The sequence below is a fragment of the Syngnathus leptorhynchus genome, chromosome 8 (assembly GCF_054491065.1).
Source record: "Syngnathus leptorhynchus isolate UIUO chromosome 8, UIUO_Slep, whole genome shotgun sequence".
NCBI lineage: Eukaryota > Metazoa > Chordata > Actinopteri > Syngnathiformes > Syngnathidae > Syngnathus > Syngnathus leptorhynchus.
This window is the reverse complement of record NC_141202.1, coordinates 13115625-13133183: the sequence shown is the minus strand read 5'-3', so window position 1 is coordinate 13133183 and position 17559 is coordinate 13115625. Positions and strand designations below refer to the sequence as shown.

The window sequence follows — 17559 nt, the reverse complement described above, 5'->3', positions numbered from 1 at the left end:
TTTTTTATTGATTGTTCTTGATTTTACATCACGTTGGATTATATAGCGCCAAATGTTGCCAGATTGGAGTGTGTCACGGGCCAAAGAAGCCCATATTTGAAAAAGTTTTCTTGATCATGACACCAGAAGGCAGCACTCTTCTTTGTCATGTCTGCGTGGAATGTTTGAACATGCTAATGTTACCGGTAAGTAACACACACCGCTAATCTTATAATGGGGAAGTAATGTGGGGAAGTGAGAGAACGCCATTGCATCTTGTTGCACTTCTTTGTCATCAATGTATCAATATGGTATGGGACTTCTGTCCACTGTCTGTCCACATCATGGTGGTTTTCTAGCATTCTTCTTTCCACCAATCCATTGTGTCAAACATCATCTAACATGCTGTTGCTTCAAAAAAAATGAGCAGTGTGTGGCTTAGTGAGTCGATTCTGCAGGTGGCATGACACAATTAGTCGGTGGTTGGGGAGGATTTGCATATTTTCACAAAAGGGAAGTGGCTCACAAGAAGGCCTCACAAATTACCGCAAGCCGACTTCATCTCGCGGTTCATTGGCCAGGAAAAAAAAAATTGTTGAAAAAGAGCAGAAAAATGTGAAGCGTTGCACCACGACTAATGACACGCGAGAGACCTTTAGAGCTTCCAAAGGCGCCCACGGTCAAAACATCTCGAGTTAAATTTAGCCTGAGCCCGGCCTACTCGCTTTAATTGGAAAGTATGAATGGATACCAGCAAGCAAGCGACTCACCTACGCTGTCTGTACAGTGTGTGTTTGGGGGGGGGGGGGGCACTGTGGTCTGACAGCACTCCCAACCTTCACCTCAAGGCTCTTCTCTTTCTCGTCAACACGTGTCTTTGTGTTTTGCAGATAGCAGGATGCCAAGGCCGGCTGAGCTTGACAAACTTGGATCTGACTCACCGCTGGACAGCACAGGTGACAATCACACACGAACACACACACAGGCATGAGTAGAACACGTATTGTCTTTATTTTGTTATGCATTTTTCTCAAATGCGTATTTTCAAATCTATATTTAAATGAGCACAATTTCAATTCTTTGCAATTTTGTCAGTTGACTAAAATGCACCTGCGTCAGCTTCTTGTTTCCTTTTGATGCATCGCCCACTTTGAAAACCATCTTAGCCCTCTTTCTTTCCGTGCAGATTCCGAGCGCAACGGCTCCGACTCCAATCACCAGGTACGTCCAAGTTAATCTGGCAGACTTTTGGGGCCACCCTGCACTCGTAGCACGTTCCCCTTGTTCCTCCAGTGCCATTCCACAGTCCCGCCAAGATCAGTATGATGAGGCTTGTGCCGATCAGGCTAGCCCAAGCTAACCGCACGAGGCCGACCTCAATTTGATTTTTTTTGCATCACTGCAACATCCCGGTGGCTTCAGTGATGAGTCTCTTCTTCCAAATCCAAAAATGCACTTATGGGTCCAGTTCTGGGCGTCTTTCCCCTCCGCCGCAACACATATCCCTTGCCCAAAGTCAGTCGGAAGCACCTCCAGCACACAACCCATCCCCGGTGAGGACAAGCGCTGTCGAAAGTGGATGGGCGTTTGCTAGCTGGGTTCGAATCCCCTCTGCAGTGAGCATGATGTCCCAGAACATGTCAGCAGAAAAACGTGTTTGCTCTCCTTGGAAATGAAAAATGACTTCTTCAGCCAATCCTCCAATTCTGTCCTTTTTCTCTCCATCAAGGCTCAGTCAATAAAGGTCAATCCCTTTTCCCTTTCACCCAGCCTGAGCAGCAGCAAGGTAAGTGACTATTCTGCCTGCCTGCCTGCCTGCCTGCCTGCCTGCCTGCCTGCCTGCCTGCCTGCCTGCCTGCCTGCCTGCCTGCCTGCCTGCCTGCCTGCCTGCCTGCCCATGCCTTCATGTTTACTCATCTTTTGTGTTTTAGCGTCCCACAGAAAATTGCTTGACAGCAAGCGGGAGAGCTCTGACTTGCTCCTTTTGTGTCCCTGCCCTTAGTAAACAAGCAAGCCACTAAGACTAATGTCTAAATAAAGTTGGAGTGCTTCAAATCCTTGCATATGCCGGTGAAGAGATGCAGATGAGTGGCCTAGCATAGTCTTGTCTTTCCCATTTGGGAGATGCTCCATCCTGGAAGGATCGCAAACAAAGCCGCCACTGTTTTGTCACACAAAATGCCCCCCAAATTTGACAGAAAAAAGAAAACCAAGAATAGTAGAGTCCTCAAGTGCCAAATTAAGTCCACTGTAAAATATGATTGCGTCTCAGATTTTTTTTTGATTGCGTCTCATTTGAGACTGTCTTCTCCTGTGTCATTAAATCTTCGTTTGTATGTATTCTACTGCCCCCTTGTGGCCATAACGCGTACACCGAAGTGAGCAGCAAAAATCCCGTTGAATTGTCAAAATAGTATCATAAATGTTGTCGTGGTTAACATTTCCATTCATTTGAGTAGGAGGATTACATGCCAAAAACAGTCCAACCAATTGCGATCTTGTGGGCGGTAAAAGGATAAACCCTCGGCCCACTAATAACATGAATATTTGTGTGAGTGTGGAGAGGGCGCCCAGACCATCGAGCATATCCTCCGAGTGTGCAGAACACCCTATAATGGTTGGCTGTTTGGCGTGACAACCTAAAAAAAAAAAAAAAGTAGGAAAATTAAGGATCCATACATTGTGCCATTAAAATATCGTTACAAATTCGCTTCAAAAGTAAAAAGTACAGGGTAAATGTTGTTTCTTGAATTAAAATACAATGAAAACAGTTGTTGGCATGACGCTTGTTCTCTCTTGTGTGGACCTCGCAGAGGTGTGTTCTCCCCACCAGCGAGGTCACCTACTCACTTTTCTCCTTCCTGTCGTCCTCGTTTCCTCTAGAATAAGATGGAAGAGTGTGGCCAGATGTCCCCGGCACTGCCTCCCTCTCACGGGCCCACCCCCTCCCCCTCCCAGACGACACTGCAACACACCCAACTCATGCTTACTGGCTCCCAGCTGGCAGGGGTGAGACACACACTCACACTCACATGCACTTTGTTTTGTTTTTTTGTACTGTGGTAATTTGTTTTTAAAAACAAGCAAAAGTATAATATCATTAGTCTAAAAAGAGCAAATATAGGCCAATTGGAGTACCACTCGCTACATATATTTGAGCAAAATGTCAAACTCACCATATCAGGCAGGATACAGTGCCTACAATGCATCAGTCGACTCGCAGGGCCTCTCTTGTGCTCACTCTGCTTTTGCTTGCAACTTCATAACGCTTGCTCTCCCAATATGGCGCCGCTCGCAGCTCACAGCTCTGTTGCCAGCGCAACAGCAGCTCCTGTTGCAGCAGGCCCAGGCTCAGCTGCTGGCCGCCGCTGTGCAGCAGTCCAATGCTGCTCACGCTGCCCACGCTGCTCACGCCGCCGCCCAGGCCACACAGCAAGCTCAGGCCGCTGCAGCCAATCAGCAGGCCCACAAGCAGCAGCAGCAGCAACACCTGCAGCATGAGGCGGGACAAACAGGCCAGCAGGTGCAGGGACAGAGCACACAGGAACACACTGCCCAAAACGTCCCTGCTCCACCTCCTCCGCCCCAGCTTGCTCTCTCTCAGCCAATCCAGCTCACCGCCCAGGTACTGACTGGCTATAATCTCTTTTTGGGGTATTTCTGTTGAATTGGCGTGAGAAATTGTAGAATGTTTCCTGCCCAAAGTTTGAAATCCCCTGCCTGACAATTCCTCGTTCCACCCGGCATGCCCTTTCTCTCCACTCCTGCCGCTGACTTCTTATCGCACCTCGTGCTCTGGCCTTTCTCAGGACATCCAGCAGTTGCTGCAGCTCCAGCAGCTGGTGTTGGTGCCGGGCCACTCGCTGCCGTCGCCTGGCTCGTTCCTCCTCCCGCAAGCGCAGCAGAGCCAGCAAGGTAGCGCAAGTGGCAGCAAAACGTTCCCTTCTCAAAGGTTTTCCAAAAGCTTTACTTTGATGTTTTTTATTTATTTCAGGACTCCTGTCGACACCAAATCTTATTCCGCTACCTCAAGCCAACCAAGGGAGCCTGCTGTCCGCTCAGAGTCGAATGGGACTGCAAGCACAGGTAGGGGACAGGAAATCATTTCGGGACCTCGCATTGGATAGCGCCATAGAAGAGCACTTGGGCTTCAGCACGCCTTTGACCCAAATAAGGATGAGGAAATGAAAAGATTTGAAATCTTGTTTCCTCTTTCAGCGAGACAAGAGCCTGGAGGCGAGCGGCGGCGGCTTGAGCTCGGCGGCTGCCGTGCCCTCTCACCCCGAGGAGCCCAGTGACCTGGAGGAGCTGGAACAGTTTGCTCGCACCTTCAAACAGAGACGCATCAAGCTGGGCTTCACGCAGGTAAGGAGGCCCGACGTCGTTACCACAGCATGTCCGTCGTGTGGACTCAACGTGGCGGCCATCCGCGCAGGGCGATGTGGGCCTGGCCATGGGGAAACTGTATGGCAATGACTTCAGCCAGACCACCATCTCCCGCTTCGAGGCCCTCAACCTGAGCTTCAAGAACATGTGCAAGCTGAAGCCGCTGCTGGAGAAGTGGCTCAACGATGCAGGTTACTCTTTCATAGTGCCTGCATGACGAAGATGATGGTGAGCGACAGGGATTGTGACTGTGTCCCCCCCCCCCGCTCCAGAGACCATGTCCATTGACAGCACACTTCCCAGCCCCAGCTCGCTGTCGTCGTCCTCGCTGGGCTTCGACGGCATGCCCGGTCGCCGCAGGAAGAAGAGAACCAGCATCGAGACCAACGTACGCGTTGCCCTGGAGCGCGCCTTCTTGACGGTAAGATGCCCGACGACGCCTTTTGCAGAAATGGACTCCCATTTCAGTACCTTCATGTTTCGCGGATACCTGGAGAGAGGGAAAAATCCTTGCTCTGAAACTCTGCGGCCTATTCATCCTGAACTTTTTCAGTTTGCCTCACCACGCGCTGAATTTGTGAAGGAAGATTGCAATTTGGTCTGAACGAGCTGAACTGCCGTTGCAGAACCAGAAGCCTACCTCAGAGGAGATCCTGCTGATCGCCGAGCAGCTCAACATGGAGAAGGAGGTGATCCGCGTGTGGTTCTGCAACCGCCGGCAGAAGGAGAAGCGCATCAACCCCAGCAGCTCCACCCCACCCCTGCCCAGCCAACCCGCCAGCGCCCCGTCCGCCCACAAGCCCGCCTGCTACAGCCCCCACATGGTGCGACCCGCGACAGGCATTACCGCCGTCTAGAGGCACCCTGTCGGACGGCTGGACATCCGCTTGCACTAAAAGCGTGAATGCATGATGTGTCCCCACCTATTTTCCTCAGCAATGATTAAGAAATCAAAATATATCTTGCGCTACTGACAGATGAGCAACCAGCTGTCCCAGGCCGCGAGCGGTCTCGGAAGTGTGACGGCCACCGCCGTGTCCCCTGTCTGCCCCCTGACCTCCAGCCTGACCTCCAGCCTCACCTCTAGCTCCGCCCTCTCCCCGGTCACGCCTCCTCCGGCTCCTCCGCGCAGCACGGCCAGCCCGGCCACCCCCGGCCACAGCGCCATCAATCTCAATGCCAGGTAAGCCAAGAAACACAACTTATTGGTCCAAACTGTGCATTCTCACTCTGCGTTTGCGTCCACAGCTTGTGGCGTGTGGGCAAGAAGAACGGCGAGGTTTCGAGCTACATCAGTGACTTTGCCGCCAACTTGAGGTGAGTTGCGCGAAGAGGCCGTTCTCGCAAGAATTGAGGAGGCAGCTTTTGCTTTGCTCTTGATGCACGGCACTGCAGCTCGAGTGTCTGGCGCTTGTTGAACTTGTTCTGCGCTGAACCAAACAAAATGCCCTTTATTCTTTTTGGTTTCATTTTCACACATGAGCAAATGTCTTTGTGAACGTGCATGTACAGCGGAACCTTCCCAAGTGAAGCTGAGACCTTTTTTCCCCATTAGTTCGCAATTCTAAGGGTGCATCCAGACCTGAACGTTTGGTCTGCTTTAAACGGACCAGGATTCAATTGGAACGCTGGTCTGGACCTTTTGTGCAGGTGTGAATCCTGGTGCGGATTAAAGAATATTTTATACGGACCGAGACCCAATTTTTCGCTTCCAAACAAACTCTGGTGCGGTTTGCCTCAGGTGTGAACACGAATAACATACGTAGATCCAAACCAACAGCACAAATATGCAGAGCAAGAACGCAGCGCGTAGGACTCGCATGTTTTCCTCCGTGTGTCGCCCTGGTCATTGCAAAATATACTTCACTTGTAAAATCTACTGTCTGAATAGGAACCGCATCAAACAAAAAAAATTAATTCCACTTTTGGTCTGGACCAAACAAATGGACTTTTCTGGTCTGAATATACCCTAAAGGACTTTTCTGGTCTGAATACACCCTAAGCGACATTGGAAATCGATGCTATTCATGTCGATAAGTTCACTGCTTGATCTGGCCTTTGAGCATGAAGGATAGAGGTAGAGCGTACAGTATACACACACAAGCCAACAAGAAAGTTTCCTCTTTACATTCTGCTTTTCTGCTAACCTTGCCTCTTCATCTTTTCTCTTCTGCCTGGATGCCTGTCTTGATATGTGCTTCATGCCTGCGTGCGTCACAACAGGAACACTGTGATGGGCGTTAACACTGGAATGAACCAAGCCCTCCTCGCTAACAATCCCCTGGCCACTATTCAAGGTGTGTGCTTGCCAGAATAGAATTCGGGTTCCTTTTAGACTTCAGCGCATTTGCTATGTTTTACTGACGTGTTTCACGGCCATGAAAAGAAATCATTATATGGCTGCAAGAAACAATAGCGTTTAGCGACGCAGCACAGCTTTCATTATCCAAACTATTAGGCCTGTCACAAAGGAATGTTTTTACAATCCATCAGCCCATCAATTATTCCATCGATTATTTGAGTATCCCCCACATCTTCTTCTTAAAAATTCTTTTTAAAAGGTATGTTATGTATGCAATTCTTTTCACATCAATGTGTTCAAAATTTGTTGAAATTATGCAGCAATGTATAATTTGTCTGAAATTCAAATGTTGATTTTTTTTTTTTTTTTTGCTAGCTTGCATAGTAAGATGATGGGTCCTGATTTTGTTTTCACTGTGGCCCTAATGCTCCTTTGTCGCATTTCCAATCAAAATCCATCGAGTTGTTGTCGCGTGAACGTATATTTGCGTGTGCGTGCGTGCCTGTATATCTTGCTCATGTGATTCCTTTCCCCTCTGCGTCATCATCATCAAACAGTCCAAGCATGAGCTTGCTGTTTGATTCTGAGCACAAGCCACGTTTGCAAATTATTGGGCTGCTTCAAAGTGGAATACATTTTCTACGCACCAGGTGATGTATTTTTCTAAACATGTTCTGCTGTGTGTGTGCCCCTCAGCCCTGGCGGCCAGTGGTGGCCAGCTGCCCCTTTCCAGTCTTGAGGGCGGCGGCAAGATGATGCTGGGGGCGTCGGGCGGCCAGGGCGGCGGCCTGGCTGCCTCGCTCTTCCTCAACCACCCAGCGCTCCTCCACATGGGCCAGAGCCTGGGCGCCGGCCTGCTGAACACGGCCTCGCGTCCTTCTCCCTTCGCCCCCTCGACCAGCAGCATCAGCCCGACCCTCTGCTCGCCCTGCTCCAGCCCCGCCTCCTCCTGCTCGTCCAGCGAAATGGCACACAGCCCCAAGATGGAGTGACGGCGGCGGGCGGGCGGGCAGCCAATCAGAAAGAAGCAAGGAAGCGGGCAACTCTAGCCTTTCACACCAAAGCTAGCTCTTCCTCTCTCTTGCACTCTCCTTCTTCTCCCGGCCCTCTTTGTCCTTCCCTCCCGTACTTTCCAATGCCAAAAACCCCCACAGAATGGAAGAGGAGGGAAGGGAGGGTGCAGGAAGGGGAAGACCAAAACCAAAAATATTTTTTGTTTGTTTGTTTGTTTGTTTGTTTGTTTGTTTGTTTTTTGTTTGTTTGTTTCGTCAGCATCAGCATGGCACCTCAAGACTCTGAGCAAGAGAAGATAAGCGGCGAGGCCTGCCAACCGGTGTCTAAACCAAAAATGACAAAAGAAGACCAAGGAGAACTTTCAAAAGTATTTATTTTGCGGGTCTAACGAGGAAAGCGAAAGAGGAGTGTTTGAAACCAAAAATATACCCAAGGAGGAGGAGGAACACACAAAAAGTGACAACCATACCAAAATCTCAAATACCAAAAAGTACGGAGAGAAAAGCTTTATTTCACGGACATGTAAATAAATCGTCAAGCTATCCAGGACCAGGACTCCACTGCAACGATTGCATTCTATGTCATCCATTTCATGAAGATGCTGCAGTTACCTTGTTGCGCATTTACATGGAGACCACCACCACCATCATCATCTTCACTACCACCACCGGTGGTATGCTCCAAACGTAAGAACCAAGGCACCTCTCGGATGGGGAGCCGCAATCGGATGCAGCCGCCGCCCTTTCATCAATCAACTCTGCGCGTTTTGTCCATGTCTTCGTCCGCCACCGCCATCCGTCCACGTCCCATTGCCATTAAACGCTCAAAATGGAAACCAAAGCATTTTTGCCAAGGCCTCAAGGAGGTCTTCTTCAAGAGCCTCGTCCAAGACACTTGACACCCTGACGGGTCGGCGGCGGGTTCAAAGCGAGACTGGATATTCATCCCCTGCCTGCCACAAACCGTTCACTACTGGGGTCATCAACTCGAAATCCCCACAAGGAAAATTTGCCTGTCAAATAACAAACGGGTTGAGTCAGGTTTGTTGAATCATCTGTGGGGGAACTTGGGTTTGTTTAGCCCAATGGACCGCTAAGCAGGCAAAGGGTGGGACACACAGCTGTGACATCACACCTTTTTTGAAAAGGATACCAAAAATAAACCCAAACCAAAAAGAGACAAACGACCCGAGGACTGAGTGAAGCAAACCAAAAATTATGGGTGAGGGGGGCTTAGGGCCGCTGCCCTCAAAGTGTGTAGCACAGCCAGGTGGAGCACCCAAAGTCCGGCAGGCAGCCCCCCCACACCCAGCCTCCACCCCAGCGCACGGAAGCAAATGTAAACAAGCTCACTGAAGTGAATCTTCTCAAAGAAATCCTTCGTTTGTCGGGTCGCTGCCATGCCCTTTTATTGTTCTGTATCTTTAACTGCTCTCCCCACTCGCTTACCACAAAAAGCTCCTTCTTTTCATTTCGTTTTTTAGACGTGCTAGAAATTTTTATTAAATGGATGGGTGGGAAAAAAACCCTGAATATTTTGCTTCCAGATTTTTCCAAAAAGCAAACAAACCAAATAGACATCAAGTGACAGTCTGGCAAAATGGAGCAATTTTGTGTTTGGGCTGTTGGTGGGCACCCAATCGAAGATGTTCTTTGTTACCACTTTGCAGGCTCGCTTTCGTCCCCAAAGTGGCGGGCGGGCGTTTACCCAAAGATGACTGGGCTTCAACGTGGAGGTTGACGCCTCAAAGGTGAAGCCTTTAGTCCACGTGGACTCTTTAGACGGAATGTATCTGTTAGTGCTTCTATAGATTTTTGTAGTACCAAAAAAAAAAAGATCTATGTTCTACTACTGCTTACTTATTGCCAATGTATTGAAAAAAAAAGAGATCCTTAAAAACATTGACTTGATTTTAGACCAAATATTTAAACTATCTCTCTTTTTTTAATTTTAAAGTTAGACTTTTGATTGTACTATTTATTCAGGGTAGGTTTGAGTTGCTATTTATTTGGTAATTTATTTAGTTTGAATATTCTGGGATGGATGTGATGTTGTGCCCCTCCCCTCAACTTTCTTCTTGAAACCAAATAACCCCACCGAGGTTACGAGGACACGCTTGCTTCCCCGTGATGTTGCCATCGCTGGTGGTCCTCGGTTTACAACCGTTCCGGCGCACAAGCTTTCCACAGACTGAACGAGGTCACACGGCACAAGATTTTGCGCAGTCATCCCTGTGCTTTGTGTTTTGCGTTTCTTTTCTAGTGATGGCCTCCAAGTGTACTTTACAGAAATATTCACTGTCATTTGCCATTACGGTGTTAGCATTAAATTTTGTGATTGCCCACTGCGTAAGGTTTTCGGTTGTTGTCGTAAACCAAGGACCACCCCCCCCCCACCCCCACTGTAAATTTTGAATCTTTTTGTACAGCTGAGCAAAAAGTTGACTTAGACAGGTTAAACGATTTTCTCCAAAGGGAGAAACTTTGAAAGATTCACTGCTGCGTGACCAAAAAGAAGCAAAGCACGACAAAGGAAGCTTTTTTAAAATAATGTTTGTTACTCAGTTTTGTCTTTCAACCTTCTGTTTTGCTTTCTTGAACCTTTGTTGTTTTCATTCATCCAGTGTTGGATGTCTAAGAGAGATAGTTCATCATATACCTCATATTCTCTGATGATAAACCAAATAGGTGAATGCTTTAAACATAACGTGCACAGGGATATGTGGTGGGAGAGGTGAGCAGCATGTTGCGCTGGTGCAAGTTTAAGAGTCCGACGTGATCACGTGCCTCTTTCACACTGAGATCCTGAAAAACCGGCTCATCGGAGGCTCCGGTATTTAAAAAAAAAAAATTGACAATGGCAAATTGTTTATAGCATAAAAGTGAGTGTTGGTAGTAGGGCATTCCCCTTTCTTAAAATTGGAAGTTTGCTGAAATGAGTGAAGTTGTACTCCAGTCCCGGAGGAAGTGCGTTTTACTTCGCAGCCAGCAAAGACACGATCCGAATGCTGTCAAGCATCTCTCAATCAGATTAGGACGCCAGTGACGTATGTGACACTTGACAGACGCAATTGCTGGGATACGTGCATGGTCGGTGTTAGCCTTTATTTCGGCATTGCCCAAACCGCCTGTAATCCCGCACCCGATCCTTTTTCGCAAGGGTATCTCCCTGCTCTGATACTACCTACCAGCACTTGCGTCCCCCCATTCAAAAAGTATTCTGTCGCCAAAAATGTCTTTTCAAATTTTGTTTATTTCTGCCTCGGTGTGAGAGGGGCTTGGACTGATCCAGGCTCTCGTCAGCAACTCGTGCGAGCCCAGGCACCTCCTCCCTTGAAAAATCCCTTTGCACCATTGCTGTCTGCGTTGAGTTTTGAAGGCCGCCCTCTTCTCTTACCCGGGACGCTTCCATCCTTTCAGACATGGCTGCAATTTGCTTGCCAATCTGGTCCAAAAAGAATCACAACTTCCATAGCTTCCGGAATCAGAAAGCGACACGGGGAACCGGGGAAGGGCGGCCGAGCGGTCGCCAGGTGACACGTCCCCGCAGAATCCCCGTCGGGGGCGATTGTCCAGGTGGAGGCGCAGCGGCGTGGAGGTGCACTTCGGGCCACCTCGGGGTGGGGATACCCCCCTTAGCGAATGATACCAAAGTCTACGCCCCGCCCCAGAGAACGCGGCGCTTCCGCTTCCTGACGTCCATCTGACGCCGCTTCACCTCCGCCGGACTCCGGCAGTTTCAGTCCCAGATTAAATACTTTCTGCCTCTCACTATTGTGTGCCGTTATTTTAGCAAAGCACAATCCCCTCCACCCCCAATTTCTTTTACAACTTGAACTGTTGCTGAATATCTTTTGTTTTAGGCTAGCTTCAGCCTATTGCTACTGCTCTTATGCTAAAATAATGGTTTCTTTAAATTTTAATCCTGTAAAATCTTAGACCCTTGAAAAAGTAGATGCTTTTAACATGATTAAAAATGTTTCAGACAATGAAAAGGAATGAAACTGCTGGGAGAAAGCGAGATTTGCTGACTCGCACGTTGCGGTTTCTCTCTGACTTCTATAATGGCTTTTCTGTTCTTTCTGTCTTCTCCCAGTGCAGCTTTTGTCCACATATTTTTCACAAACGTGCATCCCTAAACGAGTCCCACGTTTTAAAGTATCAAACCAAAGAGCTCTGACTTTCTTGATTTTTCTCTCAAAACGTCTCACCTAGCGACCTGCCACTCATTTACAACCTCTGCTATCCAAAGGGAAATACTAATGATGCTAATGAAGATAATGATGAAATGTATATTTTTGACTATTTGTCATCATCTGAATTATGATGATCTTGACGACGATGATAATGAAGTTTCTCTTGGTATCTTTGTAGCTGTTCTGATTCTTGAGTTCTCATCTTTTATCTGCCCCATCCCACCCTCCGCCCCCTATATCTGTGTGAGTGTTTGCGAGGGGTTTCTCTGGGAGTGGTCATTTGCCAACTTCCTCGTTCATGTAGCTTTAATTGCCCCTTTCAATTGATGTGTGTAGATGGATGGATGACATCGTCCCCCCCAACATCCTATTGTGTCTTCCATCATGTCAGCCCAAATCCTTGTAGTAGCAAATTTGAGTGTTTATCTTGAAAAGAAAAACAAAAAAAGAGTAACTCTGCTTGTTCATTGTACAGTGTTGTTCATTTTAAGTCATTTTTGTAACTGAACGTGTTTAATTCGTGCAAATAAAAACAGGAAACAAAAACTGTACAGATGACCTCTGCTGCCCGCCGACTCTTGCCTTCTGCTTCTTCAGACTGCACCAAAAGCTGTAGGGCCACAATCGGATCACCAGAAGGCGCTAGAAGACTTAAAATAGGTAAATTTAGATTGTATTTTTAATCCTGTGCAAATTTAATTTAAAAATATGAAAGTTTTTTTATTAGTTTTATGAATTGCGTAATATTTATGGCAAAGCAAAATTTATTAAATTGGATTTAATATAGATATTTTGCATTTTTGATTTAATTTAAGACACCTCAGCAAAATAGTGAGATAAATCTTATTTTTATGGTTACATTAACTCCACAAATGTTCTGTAACGCTTATGTCAATATACTCAAAGGGAACCGTTCTCAGAAATGTGTTAACTTCAGTTTACATGTCTATCAAATCAAAAAGTGGGTTCTCAAAAATTAAACTTTTGTTATTGACAAACAAGCTGGTAATTAAAACTCAGTCTGCCTGGCAGCTGAAGACCGCTATTTGCATACAAGACAAACAAACGCACACATGAGCTTTTGTTTTGTCTTTTAACTGGTTTTAATTATCCCTGATTACATCTTAATTACAACTTTTTGGGGAGGCAGGGAAAAAAACAACCCACAGGGAAGGGCGGGGTAGGGGGTAGTGAGGACGATGACATTACATCATGGCATCAACTCAGCTCATCTTATCTCCGTCAAAAGTGTTACGTAACAAGCTGGTAACATTTACACAAACAATAGTCCAAACGTTTTTTTTTTGTCCTCAATTGACACAACCTCCCCCGAGGTAAAAACTAGAAAATAAAAATAACTTTTTGGGGACGGGGTAAAAAACAGAGATAAAATAGGTAAGATTGGACTCATTTGAGTCATAATACACCAGTTAAATCTCAAAACCGTAAAAGAGGCTTTTGATGTACAGGGCAAAAAAGCTATGGAATAATAATAATAATGCCAAGTGGAGGGGACTTTAGGAACAATATTAACATCAGAAAAATAAACTTTAATCCTCTTGATTGAGAATCTTTGTGCTGCGTTATTTATTGTTTTGTTTAAAAGCGAGGAGAAAATGCTTTGGGTTAGGAAAAGTCAAGAGTAAGGCGGCAGCGGTTACTTGCGACGTTGTGTGTGCATGTACTGTATGTGCGTGTGACATGCTCTCGTGCAGACACAGAGTACGCCAAAGGAATTCAATCACAGCGCTGCCTGGAGCTCTTATGGATCCGTCTGATCCCGCGCACGTGCCCCACGATTGAGAGAGGCCATTTGAGGACATGCGTCAGATGCTAATAATTAACCTCCTCAACACTTCACTTGCTGTCCTTTTGCCCTGAGCGGCACCACACACTTAGCTGCAGAGGTGACGCAGAACCCATCGACGGGTGTGGTCAAAAAATAAAGTAAAAGTCCAAGCACGATTAAGTAATCCTACGTAAACTTGGTTTAGTCCCACACACCAGTGCAGTCATGGGAACAGGACAGTAGAGGTGATGCTGAAGAGCACAAAGTTGAAAGGGACTGTAAGTAGCAACAAGATCAAGCGTTTCACTAATAATCCAACACCAAATTATCTTGCTCTCACTCAAGTGGCCTTGAAGTGTTAAAAAAATGACTGAAAATTGAAGAAAACAAGATTAACAGTTTCACGAGTTGCCCTAATCTAATTCTCTCTCTAGTCCAGTGGTTCTTAACCTTTATGGAGGTACCGAACCGCACCAGTTTCATATGCGCTTCATCGAACCTCTCTTTAGTGAAAAAAAAAATATATATTTTTTTAAATTCAAGACTGGAGCACAAAATGAGCCAAGCATGGATATTACCTTGTTCAAAGAACAAAACCAACACAATACATGAACTCACAACAAATTGTATACCTGCAAATCAGCATGACTTCTGCTGTGTTGCGAGACCAGTTCAGAAATGCATCATCACAAATTTACATGATAAGTCAGGTGTGTTCGGACCTCTGCAGTGGAGGCTCTGCCGAAGCCCTGAGACCGACTCACCGAACCCCTCGGGTATGATCGAACCCAGGTTAAGAACTACTGCTCTAGTCTGTGAGAGCATGTCAGTGTTTGTGTGTGTGTGCGCGCGCTGAGTTGAGCACAAGTGCATTTGTGTATGTTTTTTGATTTTTATAGGAGCTCAGGCTGGTAAAGTGTGTTGAGCAAAGTCGTTATTGGTCGTCAACGTGTAGGCCGGCCGGGGTAGGTGTTAAGCTTTCTCCGAGAGTGGACTGTCAGCAGAAGAAGGAAAGTCAGGCGGGACACAAGGAATTTCTGAGAGGACGGACGCCCGTTCTGTTTGGACGACCGGCTTCCCTGATGAGAGCGGGCCACTTTGAAGAACCACGACACCATGCGCTCCTGAAAAAAACCCTTTGCCTGTCTTTTCCTCGTTATCCTGCCAAGAGAGGCAGTAAATGCAGGCACTTGTCATCAGCGCCTATATGTATACAGTGTGGTCGAGAGAGCAGGTTGGGAGAGAAAAAAGCCCTGAGGAACATGTGACAAGAGGTGTGAGCTGCGCTTTGGAGTGTGACTGGCCTTGGGAGAGATAACCTTCCACGAGTGTGTCTGAAAGCAGTCCACGCACAGCCCGTTTCCACCCGACGGTTCTTTTCCGTATGTCCGCTTTTTCTCTGCATTAGCACCTATTTGTCAGTTTTCTGCTGCGCTCTCCCTCATCACGTCAATCACAGGGCAACCAAAAAGTGACGCGTTAACCACAAGGACACCGCGCAATCTTAAAAGATTTACGGCGGCCAACCGTTGGCATAACGGGAATTGGAACAAAACCGGTTTGAATGTGAGAGGTACTCATCCCTAACACAAAGGGACAAAAAGGCTTTTCCGGTATGATATTCATGTCGGTTTGGCCATCCCACTTATCGGCTTTTATTAGGCATACCGCAGAACAAAATCGCTGGGTGGAAACGTGGGTTCCTGCGCTTTTGGAAGTACCTACTCCCAAATAATGTGTCCCAGAAGAATCCTAATAGCGAACTTGTCGGTGGGGGCTCTGTCAGAGTAAGGCAGTGTTTGGGGTGGCCGGGCACAGAGGCTTTGGGGCGTACAGAGGAACCATTTGCACACCTCCGGCATCCAATCCCATCAGCAGTCTTTGTTTTCCAGGGACAGTTGCGCCGTGGCACGATGCAGCTCGGCGCTGGCCTGCCCATGCACTGGCAAGGGCGGCGCTATGGACCTCTGGTACGTCGACAGAGGGGAGCTGTCCCGGTGCCCGGGCCCTTCCTCCTCCGTGTCCATCTGGCCGTTGCCCCGACAGTCCCTTTGCTCCTGAGGCCGGACTTTCTTGTCGTCCGACTCCTCCTGTGAGGCCTCCAGGCGCTGGTCTTCGCTCCAGCGCCTCTTGAAGCGCAGCTTGAGGGGGATGCACTTGGTCTGAGGCGGTGCGTGCGGGGGAGGGCTGGCGTCCACCGGCTCGCCAGGCTCCATCTTGAGGGCGGGCGGCCCGCGTTGTGAGGCCAAAAAGGGCATGAGGCCAGGCGGGGGAGGAGCGGGGGCTTTGAACACGTCTTCGTCAAGATCTTCGTCAGGAAGAGGCAGGTGGGTGGCCGAGCCGTTTGAGATGAGCTGCTGCTGTTGGAGGTGGCGGCGGTGGTTTGTGGCTCCAGAGAGGCGCTGTGCAAACAGCTCAAAGTATTCGCTTCGCTCGTCGAGGTCTTCGTCACTAATGTCAGTCACCTCCACCTCCTCTTCTGACTCGACGTCTGAAATTGGCTCCACCTGTAAAAAGAGGCAACGCAATATTCAAGGTTCCTAGCCACATTACACATTTAAAGTTCTCTGAACACAATACATTGTAATCATGAACTATCAGTAGCAGCGTGACAAGATGACATTCTGTCAAAAGGGATTTCATTTTATGGGAGACGTACGTATGAGGTCTTTGAAGTGTGGGGATGGGTTGGTGGTGTGTTGTGGTAACTAAATCAAACAAAGGCCTCTCACCTTGATTTTAGGAAGGCCTGCACTGTTGAGGGACTGTGTTGAGGATGAGGCAGAGATGAGGCCCGAACCGCTGGCTGAGCTCAGGTCACTGCCAAAGGACAGCGAGGAGCCCAGGCCGGACATGGACGACATGGAACCCGAGCCGGACGACAGCGAGCTCTGCCGGGCTTTGCTTTGGCCGTCTCTCTGTTTGCGGCCCAGCGGCGGCGGCTGCAGCTTAAACTTGAAAGGGGACACGTCCTCACCCAGGTGGAGCGTGTGGTGCAAGGGGTGAGAATGGGGGTGCGGGTGGGCCGAGTGAGGTGGGTGCGGATGGTGCTGGGCCAAGTGAGTTGGGTGCGGACGGTGCTGGGCCGAGTGAGACAGTGAGGCGTGGTGGTGGTGCCGCTCACCTCCCCGTTCTCGCTCAGCTGCTCCTTGGTCACCGCCCGGGTCCACCTTATCGGCGGACGGCCGGTGAGGCTGCGGGATGACGATGTTGGGGTACTGCAGGAAAGCCCGGGGACTCAGCCCGTAGTTGTACACCGACTGGGTGTGAGCCTGAAGGTAGCGTTTCATGTCCTCGGGGTTGAAGGAGAAGTGGGAGGCCAGCATGGGCGAGAGAGTGGGCGAGGGAGTGTAAGGGAGGTGCGATACGGGAGTCATGTTGAGAGCCGGTGACAGGGGCGGGGCCAGGAGGCCCGCCGCTCCTGGCCCGGGCAGGGGCGATACGGGGAAGGGGGACAAAGGCTCCGGGTGGATACGGTGCCCGGCGGGGCCACGGGAGGCCAAGTGAGCGCCGGGATTGCCAGCTCCTCCGTAGATGCGGAACAGAGACTCATGAGAGATGCGGGGGTGGATGATGCTCCTGTAGCCGCTACTCCGCTCCAGCCTGTCCTCCCCGCCGCCCGGACCGCCATCCTCTATCTCCGAATTGACAGAGGTTCCGTCGCTGCAGTCGCTGACGGAGCCGCGGGCCACCCGGCGGGCCACCGAGCCGTACAAGCCTCCGGGGCTGCGTAGGTCTTCGTTTGGGGAAAGAACCTCTGAGGGCGTGGAGGGAGGGAACCGGAAGTGGGTCCCCGCACCAGAGGGCACGGGCGGGGCGCTCTGAGGGACGCCATTTCCTGGATACAACCGAGATGAGGATATTAAAAAAAAAAACTGAGCTTTTCCGTCGAAT

At 48.8% G+C, this 17559-nt stretch overlaps 2 protein-coding genes across 6 annotated transcripts in view; one reads left to right on the top strand and one right to left on the bottom strand.

The window, feature by feature from the left end:
• The window catches only part of pou2f2b (POU class 2 homeobox 2b), a 40203-nt gene extending 27809 nt beyond the window's left edge, over positions 1-12394 (top strand). For 2 of the 3 annotated variants that reach the window (XM_085917782.1, XM_085917783.1), the window contains 13 exons: positions 870-935; positions 1166-1200; positions 1750-1765; positions 3789-3894; positions 3974-4065; positions 4198-4344; positions 4415-4556; positions 4638-4786; positions 4992-5189; positions 5343-5548; positions 5614-5682; positions 6589-6662; positions 7364-12394. In XM_085917782.1, the coding sequence (XP_085773908.1) occupies positions 870-935; positions 1166-1200; positions 1750-1765; positions 3789-3894; positions 3974-4065; positions 4198-4344; positions 4415-4556; positions 4638-4786; positions 4992-5189; positions 5343-5548; positions 5614-5682; positions 6589-6662; positions 7364-7659 (1596 nt within the window). In that variant the 3' untranslated portion in view covers positions 7660-12394. Of the gene's footprint in view, positions 1-869; positions 936-1165; positions 1201-1708; positions 1766-2862; positions 2989-3277; positions 3605-3788; positions 3895-3973; positions 4066-4197; positions 4345-4414; positions 4557-4637; positions 4787-4991; positions 5190-5342; positions 5549-5613; positions 5683-6588; positions 6663-7363 lie in introns of all 3 variants that reach the window. The other variant, XM_085917781.1, reaches the window with a different exon arrangement.
• Positions 12395-12955: 561 nt separating this feature from the next.
• The window catches only part of erfl3 (Ets2 repressor factor like 3), a 45068-nt gene continuing 40464 nt past the window's right edge, over positions 12956-17559 (bottom strand). For all 3 annotated transcript variants that reach the window (XM_085917784.1, XM_085917786.1, XM_085917787.1), the window contains exons 4-5: positions 16398-17503; positions 12956-16172 (exon numbers count right to left, since the gene is read on the bottom strand). In XM_085917784.1, coding sequence (XP_085773910.1) covers positions 15537-16172; positions 16398-17503 — 1742 coding nt within the window. In that variant the 3' untranslated portion in view covers positions 12956-15536. The remainder of the gene's footprint in view (positions 16173-16397; positions 17504-17559) is intronic.